At 40.4% G+C, this 20,652-nt stretch overlaps 1 protein-coding gene across 2 annotated transcripts in view; it reads right to left on the bottom strand.

The window, feature by feature from the left end:
• Window positions 1-393: 393 nt before the first annotated feature.
• Window positions 394-20,652, bottom strand: part of VSNL1 (visinin like 1) — an 84,094-nt gene continuing 63,835 nt past the window's right edge. For both annotated transcript variants that reach the window (XM_085056903.1, XM_085056904.1), the window contains exons 3-4: window positions 2,310-2,525; window positions 394-1,380 (exon numbers count right to left, since the gene is read on the bottom strand). In XM_085056903.1, coding sequence (XP_084913029.1) covers window positions 1,183-1,380; window positions 2,310-2,525 — 414 coding nt within the window. In that variant the 3' untranslated portion in view covers window positions 394-1,182. The remainder of the gene's footprint in view (window positions 1,381-2,309; window positions 2,526-20,652) is intronic.

Raw genomic sequence — 20,652 nt, 5'->3', positions numbered from 1 at the left:
GTCTGTTTATATTAAACACAGAGTAGTTTAGTGTTATATGGTAAGAGGAAAGTCTTACTTCAGGAGGGAAAAACTTTAAAAGACCAGGTTTATGCTAAGCAAATAAACCGTATTTGACTTGCACAGCCTTAAAAGCAGCACAGGTCTAGTAGGTGTGCTGGTAAATCTTAGCAGAAGCATCTTAGAGCATCAACAGCTGCTCCATCCCTAAATACAAGAACTACAACTTTTGGTTTTATAGAATTCAACTCTAGTGAGTGAGCGCAAAGTAGTTTTCTTCATGCTTCAATAATGAAATATGTATTTCCCAGTGTACAGTGACAGATAATTAAAGAGATTGAACTTTTCTTTTTTTTATTACCATGCTGAAGACATGAAATAAGAATTAGGGGAAAAGGTCAAATGTTATAAATTTATTTTGGGACATATATATTGCAACCTCTGTGGAAGCTTTTGAAAATTCTGGCAAAGATCAATACACTTCCAATAAAACCTTTAAACTTGCAATAAAACAATATTTTAAACATTATATATATATATATTTATATATTCTTAGTTAAAGGGATAATTTTAGCAGGATATTCTCTTTTTTTTGTTTTTAATATACTGCATTCCTCTGACATAGCTCTTTCCAGATTGAAGGGATGCAAATGAGGTAAGAATTAAGGCAAACCTAAAAGGCATGCAAATGAAGTACATTTATATCCACTGACAATACAAGCACGTGTGGATCAGACTTGGGAGCCGAGGAGCTCTTCCCTTCTGTCTGTCCAGTACTACTTTACAGCAGAATGGTGAAATGATTTATAATAAACAGTTAACATTACCATGGGAATTCAGTGTCACTAACATTACTCAGTCTAGGAGACACAGAGCTAGCATCAGTAAAACATGAACAATAAATAATATAATTCACTGCAGCACAGGCCTGCTGCACAGGCTTCAGAGGAAGAGGGTTGTTATGAAATGACATTGCACACATCACGTTGTGGCAGTTTATTTTTATAATATATACTTTTAAAATTCTTTAGCAAATGACATTCTCATGCACACAAGTGTTTCAAACACAAGAAGCAAGTCCATTTATAGGTAGTCCAAGCAAATTTTTGTGTGTGTGGAAATAGCTGCAAACTGAATGGAACATTAAACTTCTGTGCAGTCTATGACGCGTCATACACCAGCTCATTTTTGAATGTCACACTGCAGGAGTAATACAATGGACGGGTCACTCTTTGCAGCTTCTTTGAATTCATCCAGTGTGATCTGATCGTCTTTGTTCTTATCCATCTTACTGAAGATCTTGTCTACCCGTTGCTCAGGCGTCAGACCATCCTCATTCATTTTCATCATTATCACAGTGCCCACCATTTTGTAGATGGCCTTTGGAAAGAAACCAAATGGAAAATTCAGCATGAAATTCAATCTAATTTTTTGATGTGATCAAATTCTGGAAATATGTTCTAACAATAAAATGATTGCAAGTTTCTCAAAAGATTTTTTTTTTGTTTTTTTCTTTCTTAGAATACAATGTCCAGATACTTAAAACAACGAAGTGTAAATTTTATTTTGTTTAGATGTAGGTTTATTTTGATGGTTACATTTTGCATCCCAGAATGAATTTCCTTGGTTTCCTGTTTCGCAACAATGTAAAATTCTTGTAACTCACTCTGTGGATCAATTGTTTAGCTGGAATACTTCACATAAATTCTGAATAATTAGTTTTAGAAGTCATCACCTATAAATAGGTTTCTGTGTGTACATGTGGGCACAATCTGGTATTAACTACTGTGGCAAGTTGCCGGCAGATGACGAAGGTGGTAAACTTTATCCTTCCTCTTACATGTTGTGGTCATCTTAAGGCCCATCTGTGAGAGCTCACTTAAAATAGCGTGTTGTTATCCCTGTAAATTTCTGTAATCATCTGAAGTTAATCTCCAGTAAGGCTTCAGCTACTTGAGCTACAGTCCAATAATTTCGTGGGTGTCAAGTGACTTTGAGATGGGCTTTGTAAATCCTGTGCTGGGCTGTCCTTATGGTTAATCCATTCATCAGAAAAAAAAAAACAACCCAGTCTCTGGATATTTAAAAGCTTATATGCACATATGTACTCTCTGCAATTCTCCAAGATTACATCTATTAACATGTGTGTGCTTGTACCACTTGGGTACCACTCAGTGGAGGATGAATGTGTGTAATGTGCATTTAATGTACTGAACAGCCTCTGGTGTGCCTAAAATCTACCGTTTGTGTGAACAAGGAATCAAATTTTATTGATGTTGTGATGTTTTTGAGTGTCATATTGATCTCACCTCTATAATTTCCAGCATTTCCACTCTTGTAATTTTACCATCACCATCCAAGTCGTACATGTTGAAGGCCCAGTTCAGCTTTTGCTCAAAACTGCCTCGTGAGGTGATGGACAGAGCACAAATGAACTCTCTGAAGTCGATGGTCCCATCTCCGTTTTTATCAAAGGTTCGGAAGGCATGCTGGGCAAACTTTGAAGCATCTCCATATGGAAAGAACTGCAAAATATAATAATATATAGAACTGTGTTAATGCAAAGGAGAGACCTGTATACCTGCCTAGAAAACAGCAAGGTGAGGCATTTATGAAGAGCAGCTGGTGAGCTGTGTGGGAAACTGAGGATCTGCCGTGTAAGTAATGTTCTCTAACAGTTACACTGGAATGGTTATTAAAAACTTACTTCTGCAAAAGCCTCTCAGGTTTCCACATGCTATATTACAAATATATATAATGCTACTTTGAAGCTAAATTAACTAGATGAATCTTAAAATGAAGTTGGGTGTAAATGGCAGATTGTGTGTAATATTCTCTGACTGTGCAATACAGCAGCCAGGGTGCATTCCAAGAGAATTTTAACCAGCCCTTGGACATGTTGCAACCAAGTATTTGTGTGGGATTGTTGTTATATAACTTCATTTATTTAAAAAAAAATGTAATCCACACATAACATAAAAAACCCACGTGAACATATGTTCCACTCTGACAACCAACATTCAAGTACATAAGATGAGGAAAGAGATTCAGTTTAATAATACAGTGCAATGCTTTCATGTTTAATATCCTAATATCCTTCAGTGAACACTGCAACTGACTGCAGTTTAACAGTATATTTTAAATGACCATAACATATATATATATTTTCCTCCCAGAAAGTGTATGGTTCAAGACATTTGAACTGACAGTTGTTCTTTCTGTGGGCCAGACTCAAGAAAACACACCCCTAAAGAAAGGGAGTTTTAACCCAGTGTTGAAGTCCTATTGCAGTGCAGGGACCATACACAAACAATGTTTCTATATTCCCAGCACAATTTCATGGAGGTTTTCCTGCTCCTTAAGTATAAACATGCATTACTCGCCATATGAGAGCCATCTCATTTTGTGCTTTTTAAAATTCCAGTTCCCAGCAAGTACTGCATTTAATAATGTAAGTTTGAAGGAAAGTCTTCAGAGGCAGCTGAAGTGGTTGAAGCTGCATTTTACAATTTTCCATTTCCTCATCCAGAGCTGTGTCTTGCCCTAAAAATGCAAAACTTAGAGCTCAGCCAGCTGCTTGCACTATGTGGCCATGTGGGTCATATCAGGAGCTGTTGCTGTGTTGCCACAAGGGTCCCAACCTGAAAGTTTCCTTTCAACTTTCTGTTTTCTCTAATATAAACTTTTCAGACAGCATTGTAGATAAGTAACATTTGCATTGCTGAAGAGGACTGCTACAACTGCCTGTTGTTCAAAGCTGAAAAGAGAAATGTTTTGCTTTTAAAATCTGTACTGATGACTATCCTGTGACTGATGTGTTACAGAACAAAATACTTCAAAATTTTACAGTCTTCCAAGTACTTTTGCTCAGAGCTGACTGTTGCTGAGGATGCTACCTGATCTCTGCTCCTGTGACTGTCTCTCTACAGTCTCTACAAAATAAAGGTAAATAGCTGGAAGGAGCTGGGACTGTTCTTTTCACTGCCCAGAAAACTAAAACACAGAAATGTTACAAACATACTGGTGAGACCAAAAAAATTAATTACAATGCAAAAGCACATCTATACAAAAGGTGAAGAAGTGTCAGACACCCAAAACCATGTTAGAGTCCAAGAACAAAGCAGGGGATTAGGATGGGTCAGTGGATGGAGATGCTGAAGACCATTTTAAAATTATTCTGGAACATATTATTTAGTCTCTCACTGGAGAATCATCAGTAAGCTGCAACTACCTCTTTGCTGGTCACACCATTAGCCTCATGTAGCAGGGAGAAAAACATCCTTCTAATTTTTTTACTGCATTAAAGACTATGATTTTTTCTCTTCTAAGGTGAAGAAGACAGTGGCATTGCTCAGAGCTAAGCCTTGGCCTTTACAGTCTCGTAAGGTGAAAAAAATGGAACTGCTACCTTTAAAATTTTTTTTTGTTCTATTTGTCTTCCTGTAGGGAGCAAATGCAGTAGAAAGTCCTTTAGGGACTGAAGGCACTGTTCTCCAGTCTGTACCTGCTGATTTGTATTATTTTTAGCTCAGAACGACTCAAAAACATTGTCAAAACTTGTTTAAAAACCTACTTGAAGATTTCCATTGGCCTGTTTTGAAACTATTCATAAATAAGGCATGAAGTAAAAGAAAACTAAAACAATTACAGAGCAAAAGAAGCCAGCTCTGGTAAAACATTATTTGATTATTAAAACACAGTGAGGCCTTAGCAAAGTATAAAGGCTTTAACTACTTTCAGAACAGTCCAAGCCAAGTGGCAGTGGGAGACAGGGATCTCTGGAAGACAAACACCCATTTTTTGCCAGAGGGAATATGAGGAGGGAGGTTTAGTCTGCCTCTGGCATGAGCTCAGTGAATGCTTCAGAAAAAAGTAAAGAAACACAACTGGGATTTTCAGATACACCTTCAGCCTTCAGTATTCTCTGCAAACCCTTGACTAGGTGATCAATCTACATATGAAAGCAATGAGTTCCCTTCTGCTGCACCCTGCCACTGGAAAGGGCACTCTATGCACCAGCATTGTCTCCTGATTTACTCTTTTCATTCAAAAATCAAGACAAACGATACCAGCCAGTTCCATGGGTGACTCAATACTGTTCATTCCTTTGTTTTTGCTTCTCTAGTCTCATCTAGAGAAAGGTCTCCCTGGTCTAGGGAAAGGTGTCCCTCTCCATGCCAGGAGGTTGGAACTAGATGATTTTTAAGGTCCCATTCAACCCAAACCATTCTATGATTCATCTCTTCCTTGGTTTGTGTGTTTCCTACCAGGTTAAATCAACATGCTGGGGTGTGAACAAAGTGTAACCTCGATAGTCAAGTGCCAATTGGGAAAGGAAAAATAAGGATAAAAAAAAATTCCCTTAATCTGCTTCTAAGCTTTGTACCAGAGGATTGTCTTGCAGATTCTTGGCTCCCACTGCGTTTCTGGACATACTTCTGCTATATGAGGGGCATTCAAACAGCCCTGGAATCAGAATATCTAGCAAACAACACCTACAAATTGTACATAACTCTCAGGGAAACTGATCAAATACCTGGAAATATTTATCTGCTTGACTGCAGCTGCTTTAGCCTCTTTGAAGTGATGCTCTTCACCGGCAACTCAGTGATCAATTCATTCAGATCATCTTTGGGAGGGAATTATTGCAAAAGCATAAAGCATATGCTAAAGCATATGGCTAAAATTTTAGCATATGGCTAAAACTTAAAAAAAAAAAAAAAAGCAAAATCAACTTCCCCAAATTTGCCAGTGATGAGGAAGGGTTGGGAAACAGAAGGGTCTCTCCATCCTTAATAGGATGGGATGGAAAAACCTATAGGCTGGCCTGAATGGTGCTTTGTTTCCCATGTGGTGTTTGATCATGGTTGAGATCCATTTCTATTAAAATGGAACTTCTGCTATAAAACAGAGAAAACCAGAATTAGACTAAGGTACAGAAAGCAGGGCACACTGCCTACACATGCCCAGGTGACAACTCGGTCACTGCTGTAAGCTCACAGCTTCCAGAGCTAGAGTGAGAGCTGCAGGACAGAACAGGAGGTGGGAAGGAGGAGATGGCATAGGGCTTCTGTATCCCAGGCTAAGAGAAGCTGGAAGAAGCAGCTGCTGATTCCCCTGTGAGAGGAGATGCCCCATTTGGGGCTCAGCACTACCAGCACTGCTGAGAGCTGAAGCAGAGGAGGTTGAGGGGACACAGCCAGTGCAAGGAGAATCATGAGCATTGTCAAGGGCCAGCACATAAAAACAGGTCAAGAAGCTGGCTCTTGTAGGAAAAACCTTAAATAATTGATGCTGTTATGCTTTAGGAAGGAGTTACTTTCCCTTCTTTATAAGGGTTTTATTTTATAAGTTTGCTAGGCATCCAGGTCACCTTTGTAAGTGGAGAACATGTGCACTTTGAGAATCAGCAAGTTTGGCTGCTTCTGGAAGCTCAGACAGGTGGTTTTTTTTAATAGCAAACCTCTTAAAGTTGAACCCAGATGCTGATAGCTGCTGGTCTAGCCTGGTCTTACAGCTCCTTGGAACCGAGGTCACTGGGAAAGATGCCTGTGATGATGGGGAGCAGGTTGCTCTTAATTAATTTTCCAAGAGGATAAAATTCTGGGCTCCTGCCAGCAGCACAAACACAGGAGTTGATGAGATAAGATAAAAGATTACCCTCTAGTTGTCTCCTTTCGAAAAAAAAGATTTGAAATTTACTACAATATACTGTACTCTTGCACTTCATGTGTGAAGGCAAGAGAAGGGGAAGAGATGTCCAGGCTGTGATTGTCAGGACCTGTCAGGAAGGCTGCGCCACTCTGGTACCAGGGTGACCTGCAGGGCTGCAGCCTGTCCCTGCCACCTCTTTGTAAAAATTAAAACTAATGTAACAAGGGCATAACCAGACCAGCACAAAACGATACAGCCACACATCTGTCCTTTTTCTGGAAGAGATCTGACTGCTGCACTCTCCAGCACATCTGCAGGGTAAGGTAGAAATATCCCAGCTGGGAAACTGCCTCCAGCCACCTGGCTTCAGCCTGCCGGGGGTCCCAAGGAGTGGGCACCATCCACAACTGTGGGTCTGTAGGTTTAGCCGCAGCTAAGCCAGGAGGCTGAGCCTCTGGAAAAGAGAATCTTGTGGACCACCAAAGACCAGAGCCTAAATGATCCAGGACTCAGTTCTCCATGTGCAAATCTGTGAGCTGTCCCCCCCCTCAGAGGTGCACTGGGAGGAAAAATAAAAAGGTTTGTGATGATTTCAGATGCTGCAGCAGTGGAAGTCACAGAGCTGGCAAGAACTGGGGAGAGCTGCCAAAGCTCACGGATGTTTGCTCATGTCTCTGCTCAGTAGTTTTAATGCTGTGAGAATATGTGAACATGCACAGACATGTAGGGAGGCTTATAAACAGCCGTCAGTTCTTTACATAAAGAAGAACTATTTAGATGAGCTAAGAAATGTAACTTCTTCAGTTCACCTGGACAATTCACAACTTGTACAGGCTGAAGGGGGATCAACAAAGAGTTTGTGCCTCACCCAGACCTCCAAAGACTGTGACTAGCCCTTACATTATGGTTGAGGACTAAACCCCTCTGTCTTGGAGGTGTTTTTAGCCACCTTAGAAATGCTCATTTGAAGAATATGGAGAAGAAATATTTGAGACTTTAGGAGCTGACCATGAATTATCAATACCAGCTCCTTGCAATCGTGTGAGACAGGAGTTAAGAGGCCAGAGAATAAGCACAAACAACAGGCTAAGATAAAGGAAGACTCTGTACAAAGCAGGAATACACCAAGAGATTGGAAGAAGATGGATAGGAAAAGAGAAGCCATGCTTCTTCTTCACAAACACCCATCTGGCAGAGTCTACCTCTAAAAAAACATTCAACCTGAAAAGTTAATCTTTATTTTCACATTTGTGGGGAATTAGTCATTAACTAGCAGGAAATGAATCGATTTTCAATCCCAGCTTTTCTCTGATTAGATTTGGACAATAAGAAACTTAATTGAGCTGTGGTAGTGCTATAGGTCAATACACTAGCAGCTCAGCTATTACTCAGTGCTAATAATAAAAAAAAAAAATTCTTCAGGGAGAATTCTCATCAAAACAATTAGTACTGCTAGTCCTTAATACCACAACTACCACTGATTAAATGTTATTTCTCTTTGATCTTCCTTAAATGAGCAGCAGCCCTGGAACACTTTATTTATTTTAAATTTGGCACAGTCTTTCACTACCCCAAGGTCAGCGACAGAATAGGGCTATCAGGATCCTGCTGTATTGTGGCTATGTCCCAGCCTAATTAAAGCTTCCTTTTTCTTGACACCATGTTATCTCTCTAGGAATCTGGATACACTGGGACATTTCCTTTTTGTCCCCCCTCCTTTCTTTTTCTGCCCCCAGTAAAGATCATCTGACTCCTTTCCATTTCTGAAAGAGACTTTATTTTCCCAGTGAGTTTTAGTTCCAAAGGTTCAGAGTATTAACTTGAATGCTATGCCTGCTGTGTTGTGAAGTCCTTATTGCAAATTTCCCAAAAGAACAAGTCTACAGAAGCATCACTAAGTGCCACTTCCAGCCAAAATAGGATTTGAAACACGAGTCACTAAAGTCTGAGACAACCATCTCATGAATATACAGATGGAACAGCAGAAAAAATACTTGTGCCTGAAATATCTGACTGTCTCATATACTTATGTAATGTGTCCTCCTAAAATTCCTCTGCATATGGAGCTGTTATAGCCCAGCACTGCAGAAAGGAAACTGCAGAAAGAGAAAGAAAATGGATATTGCTGAGCCTATCAGAGAACTGATACTTCCCAAAAGGGAGAAGAGGCAAGGGAATGGAACAGACCCCAAAGTCAAAGGGGAGAGCTGGGAAGGATGGCAGCAATAGCAGCAATAGTTGACATAATAGAGAAGAGGCAGGTGGGCAACATCTTGGCGTGGCTGTTTTTTCCCTGTTGTCCCTAGGCATATCCTATTCACTTTTATTTTCAGTACTGATCTTGAAAGCAATCCAGCAACTCACAGAGGAACTGTACTGAAATGAGCTTTTGAATCATTTAAAATCGGGCGTGCATTTCTAACTGCTGCAAGGTCTGTCTTAAAGCTTTTCTTCTGAAATGAAGCTGAGAGCAGACAGGTTTTCAGGAAGCCTTCAAAAATCCTGTACAGTCTTACCTATGAGATTCATCCCTCTTTAACCCTTCTAGTTCTGTTCTTATGGAGACTACTAATAAATAAAAGAAAAAGACTCTTTTGACACAGTGCAGTTTTCAGAAGACAGCCTTCCAAGATAATGTATTTTCTTCCATATCTATCCTCCTCAAATAACTTAAACCCTTCCAAAGGTCAATGCCAAGACTTAAAAGCCCAACAGGATATAAAAACCTTGAAGTACCAGCATTGTGGTGCAAGGGATCATGCATCTATATATACACCTATATACACCTAGAGAATCTATATCTGTATAGCTGTGGATATATAGAGACATACATCAAGGGGGTGGACTAAATCAGTTCTTGTTTAGAAATGGGACAATACTGTTGAACTCATTGATGTCTAAAAAGACATAGCTTTATTACATGAAGTGCTGTGCACATTTGAAGTTCCACATAGGTAACTATTATTATTGCTGTTATTGATAGCAACAGTATCTAGGAATCTTGGCTGAGCAACGCTCAACATGTAAGAAAGATGAAAAGACAGTGCAAGGAGTCTGGAAGACTTTTATTTGTGACTTGAAAGGATTTTCACAAGGGTGGGGAAGAAGAAAGGAATGGTGCAAGCCATTGTGTCACCCTCTGGGAATTAAGAAGTTGTACAGGCAGGTCTAGAATGAACCACAGGTATTCAGGCAATGGCAGCTCTCAGGTTCACTGCTTCCTTGGCTTCAGCCTCACACACCAGCTCCTCCAAGAGAAGGGATCTGGAACAAAGCCTTTCAAAGGATGCCTGGAATCATAAAAAGGAGCATCACACTCTTGCTCCTTGCCTACAACAGTGCAAGAAGGGAAAATCCTCATCATATACAATCTATTTTTCTATCAGTTGTGTTCTTTTCTCTCTGTAGAAAGAGATGTAGAAAACCTCCCTGTGGGCCATATGGATAACTGCTTTCACACAGAAATGCCATCTCCCTGAACATGCTGTTGCTGTGCTGGTACTGGCTGTGTTCAGCCAATGGAGACAAAATGTGGATATTGATACCAGTGATGCTCAGTACTAGATGGTTTCCAGAGGTGTCTCCTTTTTTAGGGAAGAGGCCAGCTAAAGAAGACAGTATCATCCCACAGAGTAGAGTTTCTCCCAGATTTTGTCCCAATCAGCTCTTGGGGGATGCAGATTTTTGTGATATTCCATGAAATGGATCTTCAGAGAGGGGAAAATTACCCACAGATTCTATTTCCTTGATAGGGTAACTTTGTATTGTCTCCTTCCAGTGGGTTTCTATGGGTTTATCCACTCTTCCAGGTATCAGACATGATCACAAGGGCTCATTTTAGGGAAATCCATAAACCTATTACTATAAACTGGAACATGCTGCTTGTTGATTTAGAGCACTACAAGTGAGAGGCAAGATTGCCTCCTCCTGCATTTGCCTGCTGTTGTAACCTTAAATTATTCAGTGCATGATAACTTTGAATTTCAGCTCCTTTTTGCTGTGATTAAACCACCCCTGATGCAAAAAAACTATGAGTAACCTCTTCTATTACAGAAAAGTCTACCAGCTATTATTCATATAATTAGTCTGCAAAAGACTTAACACTAGAATGCAGTAAGACCTTAAAAAGGGATAGTATAAAATAAATTCTAAAATCTACAGAGAATGAGTTATTTTTTAAATTAAAATTTATCTTTTTTCTAAAAAGTGAGAAAAACTATACTCACAAAAAAAGCATCAATATGCATGTTTAAAAGAAAGCTACTATCCATGCCCATTCTTCCAACACCAGGATATCTCATTGCATGCACTATTTGACATCATTACAGTGATTGAGGTTTCAATAACATAATTAGGAGTCATCTGAAAGGAAGACACAACAAAAAGCACTTAAGCAATACAATTCCCTGACGTGGATTCTTTGCTGCTTTATTTATCACAGAAGCTTAGTGTAGCTACATGTTTTCCTTTGGATTAAGTTTCCCTCTGTGCACCAGACCAGCTGAAGATCCCTGCACCACTTCAGTTGTGCATAAAATTCTGAGCCTGACAAATGTAAAACTGACATCTTTGCTGGAGTGGTGAATGAAATCTCATTTAAAAGTAAGATCTATATGAATTTTTCCTGTCAGTTACAAAAAAACCAAACCAAACCAAAAAAAAATTGGAAGTCCACCTAAACAAAATTGCAAGTAGCAAAACACAAGATCTATTTATAGACATGGCAAAGCGTAACTAGAGGGATGTATCATAATCAGTGCTTCCAATTAATAAACATCGCCTCAAAAACATGCTCAAAAATGTAGAGTGATGCAATTTGAAGGGCCCAGCACTATAATTATGGTAACTGTCTCACACTGGGGAGCAACTTTTACTTTTCCACACTGATTAATGAATATGAGTAATAGATTTGAGTTCCCTCTCCCACCCCCCCAAGTGTTGTGGTAAACATGTTAGATAAATCAGATTGTGAGGTTTAATGAACACACAACAACAGCTATTCAGTCCTTAGCAAGAACACAATAACAATAATAATGGCAAAAAATTAGTTCAGTATTGGGGTGAAATCTCAAAGGAGGTTTGATTAGTCATAATGCCTTCAGAGAAGTTCACTCTCTTATCTTGTGAGAGCAGCACATTGTATCATCCTTAATATTCTTGTATCCCAGAGTCAATAAAGATGATTAAAAAGCTGTATAGACATTAATGGTTGAACAATAAACTGTGTAATCATGGCCAACCTATTACACCACCAACTGCTTTCCAAAAGGTTTCTGGTTTATGCTTGCCAAGAGGGAGCCTCCCAGGAACATTGTTCTTGGAGAAGCCAGTTCCCAAAGCGTCCTTTTAAAGTTTACAGCTGGGGGATAAAGCCCAATTCCTGACATCCACAAGTGTTTTCATATCTCCTGCGTGAGCTGAGTGCATATAATGCTCTCTAGAGACAAGTTGTTTCTAGAGGCACAGTAACAACATATATTTCACACTTACTTGATGGACTCACATTTCATACCAGATGTAATTAAGCATAAAATACAAGTTAATTCAAGTAAGGTGTTCAATTCTCAAACAAATGAAAATGATCAAAACCAAAGTCATAAGAAGATGAGAATTAAACAAGAAAACATTCTCTCAATTGTTTCCTATTACCACAGAGGTAACAGGCAGGCCTTTTCTCCAGCATGGGGGCTATTCTGAATTTCCTCCTCTATTGCATTCCTTTCTCAACACACTCCTATCTTAGAGTCTTCTTGATTGTCAGAGGATTTTAGAGGTCAAAGACTCTAAACATTTAATAACCCATTTGCAAGAGGCATTCAAAGAACAACCACTCTCTTAAGGCAGCTGTCACTCGATTGCAATGAGTTTCACAGAGACACCATGTGACATCTTATTTAAAAATATATGACAGGGCTGGCATTTCATCTGCTTTAGAGTTCCTGTTCCTATAAAAATAGGGCAACCTCCCCCTCTTATAGCATGAGATCTTTATGGAGAGGTGGCAACTCTTCATAGCTAAAGTTACAACGAGATTTCCTTGTAAAGAAATCTCAAAATTCTTTGCATCTTTCCTCAGTGACATCCAAAAACCTAAGGGTGAAATGTGCCCAGGAAATGACCCTCAACAAACCAACCAAGGAATTCAGTCTCTGAGGAAGTAACAAATATTTACTGAACAAGAAACACAGGAGAATTACATCTAGTCCCTATTAAACAATAGGAGAGAAGAAACTTGAAATATGGACAGGACATGTCTCAAGAAAAACAACAGCCTACCAAGCTAGTGGGCGCCAACCCTTTTTAGTGCTGTCAAAATACAGACAGGCTTATCTGCCAGGCTGGCATTTAGGGTCCAGCTAGAAATCACAACACTGGCATTTCTTGCTGCACCTGGGATGGAGCCCAGAGGATACCTAATCCAGCTGCCAGGGCAGCATCATCTGCTATGACCCTGGGAAGAGACAGTGCATGAGAAAGAAGGGAAAATCCTAAACCACAACTCTAGAGCTCTCAAACTCAATATTTTAAGCATTCACCCAAGAAGACACCACCAGGAGCAGTATTTTGGGTTGTTCAAGTACATTGGAGAGAGAATTCTCTGAAATCTATGAATGCCAATCAGAGACTGATTTCTGCTCAAGAGGTAGCTCTGCTCTTCCTTTCTTACACAAGTATTGGCAAGAGCCTGAACCTCCAATAACTCAGTCTCTCCTGTTAGAATGTGAGCAGGCCGCCAACTTTTGGAAGCTCCCAGAGCTGAATGATATTTTCACAAAAGTCTGCCAGCTGGAAACTCCTTGTGTCAAGGTTTTGGCTCTCATCATTTGGGAAACAGTGAGAGTATACTCAAAGCAAGCACTGAAAAAGGTAGATTTTTCACAGCTGTCCGGATTATTCATGAAGGAAATTGACTAAATTCCATCTAAATAAAGCCCTGCTGGCAGAGAGAGAAGGTCTCAAATTTAATCATTTCTACCTGCTGTCAGCATCAATACTTTTCCCAGCCCTACCCCAAAAAATGTTTCTATCTGGCTTCTCTTATTCACTACATTTCTGACACCTTCTCAGCTGTGGAAAAGTCCTGATATCCAACTAGTGCCACAGGACCTACATCTCTCATCTGGGAATATACTGTCTTTTTCTGGTAGCACTGTTTGCTGAAAAACTATTTTTGTGAGCTGATGTGTTTAAATGGTTTTTCCCACTTAGCCCAACAAACTCTAGTTCAATGCTGCTTGCTCAATGGAGAGAGATGCTGCATCTTAGTGAGATGATAAATCCCAAGGTGGGTTATAAAGCTCAACAGCAGGCATGACCCAAATCCCATTCTAGGTGAGAACTTTGTGATTTCTTGGGGTTATGAAGGATTGCATCACCACAAGCTGAATACATGAATACCTCAGTGAAAAGTAAGACTTTAATTCTCAACTGAAATAAAAAGTGCTATTTTCTTGTTCTGTCTTAAACTGATGATGTACCTATAGCCCTTCCAGATTTGCAAATGAACAAGACTGTCTTGTTGCATGTCCAGTAATGTGCATAAATATCTGCAATTTGCAACCACCTATTCCAACAGGGAGAGAAAGGGATGGTGTGGTGCTGCAGCTTGAATGCAATGCAAATTTGAGGCCACAGTATCATGTTTGAGACCTGTCATGAAGCTGAAATACAAGTTAAGCTGTCACAGCAATACAATGACAGCACAGTTCAGCATGTTCATGAAGCGACTAAAATCCAGGATGACTGCAGAACTGATGGGAAAAAAAAGCTGGTTTTTTTCTTACCATGTGTACATAAATAGGAAAAATCTGGTTGTGTTGTCCTGTGAGCATGCTGAGATGTCAGTCTAAAGAAACAACTAACCTCAGCTATAATTATAGAGTGGCAGAATATGTTGACTTTTCAACTGAAATGTATCCTTGGCTATTTCTCTTGCTGCAGCAGAGCTGTGTTTTCACAAGAGGGCAATGTACATTTTCTAGTCGCAGCAAAGCAGTTTGTGTTTTCCCCTGACAGATATCAACTCTCCCATTGTCTCAGGAGAGACAACAATCTGTAGATGTAGCCAGCTATTCCAATTTGTAAGCTGTGTACTTAATAACAGGTTTTCAATTTAAAAAAAGCTGTTTTCACACCTACAGAACTCTGAGTGATCCCAAAGTGCTTTGCTGGCATCAATCTAATCCCACAACCCACACACACGGGTGGACATCAGAGAACCTGCAAAGCCAAGCAACGAAACAAATAAGCTTGTGAGATCACACATAAATAAGACACCTACCAACTTTTATACCTGCCCTACCACCTGATTACTTTTTGGGTCCAGTTGCTTGGGGCTATCAGGTGAAAACAGCCTGGAATTTGTTTTAACTATGCTTTAGCAAAACTCGAATTCCCAGTTAAAGGACCACTGTGCATTTGCAGACTGAGTCCCCAGTGAAGCACAGGCTGTATAAGTTCTACCAGGAGCACCAGAGTGGCTGCCCATGTGCTGCAGTCAAACAGCACATGAACAATATGCCCAGGACTGATGCCAGAAGGTGCAAAGCTCATTGTTTCAGTGCAAGTCAGTTATACAACATACAGAAATTAGTTATACAAGATACAGAAAATAGTTATACAACATATTGACATTGGGAGGAGCCACCTGTTATTCACACTGCATGGGATGGAAACCTGTAACTCTCCCTGGGAAGACTAACAAGAAGTCCAAAAGCAACTACGAGAAACAGCATTTTTTGAATTTGGATATTGGAAAGAATGATCACATCTGAATCATCTACAGCTCTCAAGCCATGAAAGCAAATAGCACACGACTGAGATGGCAGGCAAATTTCTGGCTGCTCTGCAAAGCCCAGGAATTACAGTTTCCATGTAAAGCAGGTGAGATCTTGGTTTCCAAATATTTTGGATCATGAATCTGATCATCTTCCAAATTCTCCATGGAAAGGTTGGATTTTGGTTTTAGGCACTGGAAACAAATGCCAAGGCCAACTGATGAGCTAAGATGAGGCTTTTATGTCTGTGTTATGTTTCTGAACAAGCCCCAACCACCCATTTAGTCATTTACATTTGAATACTGTGCCATTCATTGCTTTTCCATTGCACTGTTTAATGCCAGATTTTCAGCTTTACTTAAGGATTGTCCCAAGGTGAGGGAGAGTAAGAAGCATGAAGGACCTTCCAGAAGCTCCCACAGTGGAGGGCCAGCTCCATACTGTCTCAGCATCTGATATTGCCCAATACTTCTGGGCTGCTGAAAGCTAGGCAGCATCCCAAGGAGCTCCAGGGAATTGGAAGAGCTTTGGGGCCCAGCAAATAGCAACCATTTTCACTGGAAACAGTTAGGACACTGGAAGGAAGATTCTCTCCATGTTCCATCAAAATCCTGTGGGCATGTCCTCCCCTGCCTGGTGAGAGGATGCAAGGAGGCTTCAGCACTGCTGTACCTTCAAAAGCCCCTTCCACCATCATCTCTTTTCAGTTTAACTTGAAAAGATAAAAGCAATTTAATCTTTCCTGCCTTCAACTTGAAGGTTTTGTTCTAAATATATTTTGACAGCAGAAATAAAGACAAAGTTTTAATAGAACTAACTGAACCACAAACTGAATTATGTATTTCCATTTCAGGAGACAATCTCGCTGCTAATAACATCAGTCTCCTTCCAAAAGCATGCACGACAAAATTCAAAGCATTTCTCTGTTCCTTCACAGTATTCGGTGTCTGGCAGCAGCTATGCAGCACAGAGAGCCTTTTACACGTGTATTTGTCATGTGTCTCACTCACTTTGTCCAGGAGCTGGGGTGGGACCATCTGAATTGCTGAACCAGTCTGTCTGGAAAATTTGTATGCTAGCGGACTGAAATGCAGGCTGAACCCTGGCAACATCCCTGCTTTGGATCTCTGCCTAGAACCTTTATTTCTTCAGTGTTCTCTGGAAACATGCAGCAGCTGCAGGCTTTCTGTAGGTCCCCCACAGCAGCAATCTTCCCCCAGAATGGAAGCCCATGGCAAAGAAGGTTCTAAACTGTACTGACAGCCTGGAGCATCTTAATTTTTCAACACTGGATTCTGTGTTTGGTTCTCATCTTACGGAAACAATAGCAGTCACCAAGCAGCTTACTAAATCAGGGTCAAATCCTGAATAGATGCCTTGCTCACAGATTTGTTCCTAATTAGCCAAACACCCTCTGAAGTCACCAAAAGTGCCAATCAAACAAAAGCACATTTTGTTTTGTGACCACAAGGAAGGGGATTGAAAGAATTTACATCGGCTGCTAAGCATATGCTCTAATGACCACCACTGGATTATTACTAGTGACCTAGATGAAGAAAGCTTTGATCTTCTTACTCCTGGTTTATTATCCAGTTTCTAGATCTCTTAAGGTCAACCAGAGTGAATAAAAATTAGGATGGGTAGAATTTGTGTGTGTGATCCAAGAAAGAGGACCATGAAATATCGATCCCAGACATTTCACTGACTAAAGCAGGCAGACACCAGTAAACATGATTAATAAGAGCAAGCCAGGAAAGAGCATTACATTTCAAAGAAGTCTAGGGGTGAATAGCTTGAGGAAATGAGATACAAAGTCTTTCACAAGTAGGTCACCAGTTTTAATCCTGCTCTGGTCATAGCAAACTCCAGTCGTTAATATCTGACAGCTGTCTGGCAGCCACATAGAATGAGATGGTGGTCTTTGTTTAATTGTTAGTGGTATCTGCAAAATATAACATATCAACAGAACTGCAGTGCTGTTAAAAGTCTAAGCAGGAAGGTCAAGGACTGACTGGGCATTGATAGAGGATGTCTACCCCCTTACCAAAAAGCTTCATTTCCTATTAGTGTCAACCTGATATATCTCAAGGGTAATAAATCTTTGTGAGTGAACAGAGGATAAGGAGAGCAAAAAACAGTTCAGAGAGCTGTGGTAACTCTGCTGCCTTGAACTCAGACCAAGGCCAGCTCCCCAGCTGGTGGTTCCACTGAAGGGCCAGCACAACACCAGTCCACACTGGCCTGGGGCTGGTCCCTGATCCTTCCAACAAGAGCAGACAAAGCCAGGACCAGCAGCTGAGGGCAGGCATGTGGAGCCAGGGAGCCAGGGAAGGAAGGCAGAGAGCAGACCATGGCCACAAAAAAGAGACTGAGAAGGAAGAAGGTGCTCTGAATAAGCCTAGACAATGACAGTGCAGAAGATGAACTTAGCATGGCTCTTTCCCCACATGGAGCTGGTTTTCACACTTGATCCAGTAAGAATTTAGGATGTGCACTGTTGGTCTCACTCTGTCTCTCAAGGGGGTCACAGAGGACACCAAGGGCTGCAGGAACAGCCTGAGCACACATCATGACCCATCCCTCAGCCCTGGGTCCCTCTGCAGAGTCCCAGCAGCTTGCCAGTTGAGAATTACTGAGTGGAGAGAGGTTGAAGTTGGAATTCACATGACTGGAATAAAGGGTCCACCCAGAAATGATGAGTACACAGAACTCCTTATTGCTGCCTTTTCAAAGCCTTGTCTTTACGATAAGAGAAAGGTCTGGATTTCCAAAGCCCATGTGAAACACCTTACCTTCACTTCAGGAAATAAGATATTATTTTAAAGCTTGCACAACAAACCCTCCCAACTGCGCATCAGAACAGAAAGCTCTGATTTCTATGTTTAAATAAAAAAAAAAATTTAGATTTGTGGGTTTTTTTAGTAAAGGCCAGGTTTAAAAATTCAAGTTTGATTCATAAGAGCAAATGGTGATTCTTTTTTCTTTTTCTCTAACTACTGTGCTTTTGTTTTTTGGACAAAATTTATCTCACTTTTGGGACACTAATGTCCCAAACCCAGGTATTCCATCTAGGCTAGTTATCAAATTTCCCTGAACAGTGACCGAAGAGATAAAGTTACCTCCAATGGGAGATTGTTCTTAAACTAGGATAATGTTTAGAAGAGGTAGGATGAATTCTCCTCTCAGGTGGTGGCTGCTGGAGCTGCCCACTGTATACCTAGTTTGGACTCCAACATGACAAAGTTAAGTAAGTTGAACACAATCTTTTGTAACCTGGAGTGACTCTCCAAGCATTTTATGGACATTTTGCATGGATGTTTTGGGTTCTGCCTTGACCAGTGTGCTCATAATGCTATTATATAAAGTACATCATTTTTATGTAAAACAGTCAAATTGTCTGAAGTTTGTTTGTTTGTGAAAATGAAAAATAAAATATGTGTCTAAAAATAATAGTATAGAGTTAAAAATGATGGGTTTAAATACTTCTTCAGAACTACCAGTGCTGTTTAAACTGCTCAGAATAAGAAACATGCCAAAAAGGGAGTCATGAGTTTTGTTTGGAGTTTTTTAAAGTGTTTTCCTTTCAAAACTCCTCCACTTGCTTTTGGAACTGTGTACATGACATTCAAGAGTCACATTTGCAAGTATTTTGCATTCAGCAATATCTTATAAAAACCAGTGCTCTTTCATAGCACATTTTATATTCTATACTGATCATTCACGTGGCCCCTCCAGCTGTTATACAGAACAGACTTCCCAACAGAATTATTTCTTTTTCTTTGAATGTTTTCACTAAGTGAACAAATAAACAATGTAGAAATGTACTGAGATAGAATAGCTCCAGGTGAGAATTTTCCCAGTTTCCAGGACAATTCTGCACAGTTCTTTCCAAACAGCTATCCATCAGGCGGGAAGGTAACCACCACTAGATGGTGGTGGTGGATGCCACACAGGGCGTTCCTGGCACTTTGTGGTTGGCTTTCTCACAGGAACCACTTGGGCTCACCACACAGACCTGCACTCTGCTGTGAGTCAAACACTGCCCTGGATCCCTCCCAAGCAAGAGCCAAGTGCTTTAACTACAACTACAGGCTGTTGTATCACTGTCAAAAGCTGCATAATGGAAAGTCTAAAAACTTTGGAAAAATGTCGTGCCCAGTGTGAGACAACTGAGTACTGCAGGACATTTACGCAAACAAAAAGGAGGAATTTGGGAGTTTCTCTGGACTTCATTTAAAATAATCACACTCTGCTCCATCATGCTACAGCTGCCTTTGTCGAGTTTAGCTCCATAATTGGCAGTGGAAACCTTTTGTTTTCTCTCTTATGGATTTTTCATGTTCTGCTGCTCTTCCTTCAAGCAATGTAATTAAAAAGACTGCTTAGCATAATTAATTTGCAAACAGGTTGGAATAAATGGGATTGTATCCCAAAGGCTTTTTCAGCATTAAGTGGAACTACTTCAAGTATCTTTAATCTAGAGTCTCCCGTATACCAATTTCTTGCATTTTGCATTTTAAAAGCTCTTAATTTTGAAAGATGCTACAATTGGCAGCCCAGTTCCAACTTGTGCTGCTGATATGGACTGAGATTATACAGCTCATTCTGCAAACCTTGTCCCCAGAGCATCCAGTCCCTGAGCAGAGGGAGGCTGTGTAGTCAAGAGCTCCTCCATGTTGAAGAGGTTTTCTGAACCAACTTATTTTCCTCAAAAATCCTAATTTCAACCTGATCTGAAATGGCAACATGGCATTTTAGATGTTAAAGGGAATATTACAATCAGTCCTGCACAGCCAACCAGAGGAATGCTGAGGGAACAGAGGAGCAGGAACACGTTCCCAAAGGGAGCAGCTGGGAGTTCTGCTCCTGTGCCACCGCTCGGGTCAGCACCCATCATTCCCCACCGAGAGCTGTTCTGCTGCCTGCACCAAGCCTTGGCATGTATTCATCCCTCATCTGTAGGCTTTGTTTTAGGTTGGGGGTTTTTTTGTTTCTTTTTTTGTTTGTTTTGGTTTTTGGTTTTTGGTTGTTGTTTTGGTTTGGGGTTTTTTGTGGTGTGGTTTTTTTTTGTTTCGTTTGGTTTGGTTTGTTTTTTTCTTTTTTAACTGAGAACCTCTGCCCTTCACTCTGCAATGGTGAGATTTCAGCTCCCTCCCATGATGAACTCCTTTCCAAAGAGTGATAATAAATCAATCATTTATGGCACTAACAGCTTAACTGT

The sequence above is a fragment of the Lichenostomus cassidix genome, chromosome 3, assembly GCF_008360975.1.
Source record: "Lichenostomus cassidix isolate B80296 chromosome 3, HeHo_3.0, whole genome shotgun sequence".
Lineage (NCBI taxonomy): Eukaryota > Metazoa > Chordata > Aves > Passeriformes > Meliphagidae > Lichenostomus > Lichenostomus cassidix.
The sequence above is the reverse complement of the archived record's forward strand: the minus strand, read 5'-3'. Positions and strand labels throughout refer to the sequence as shown.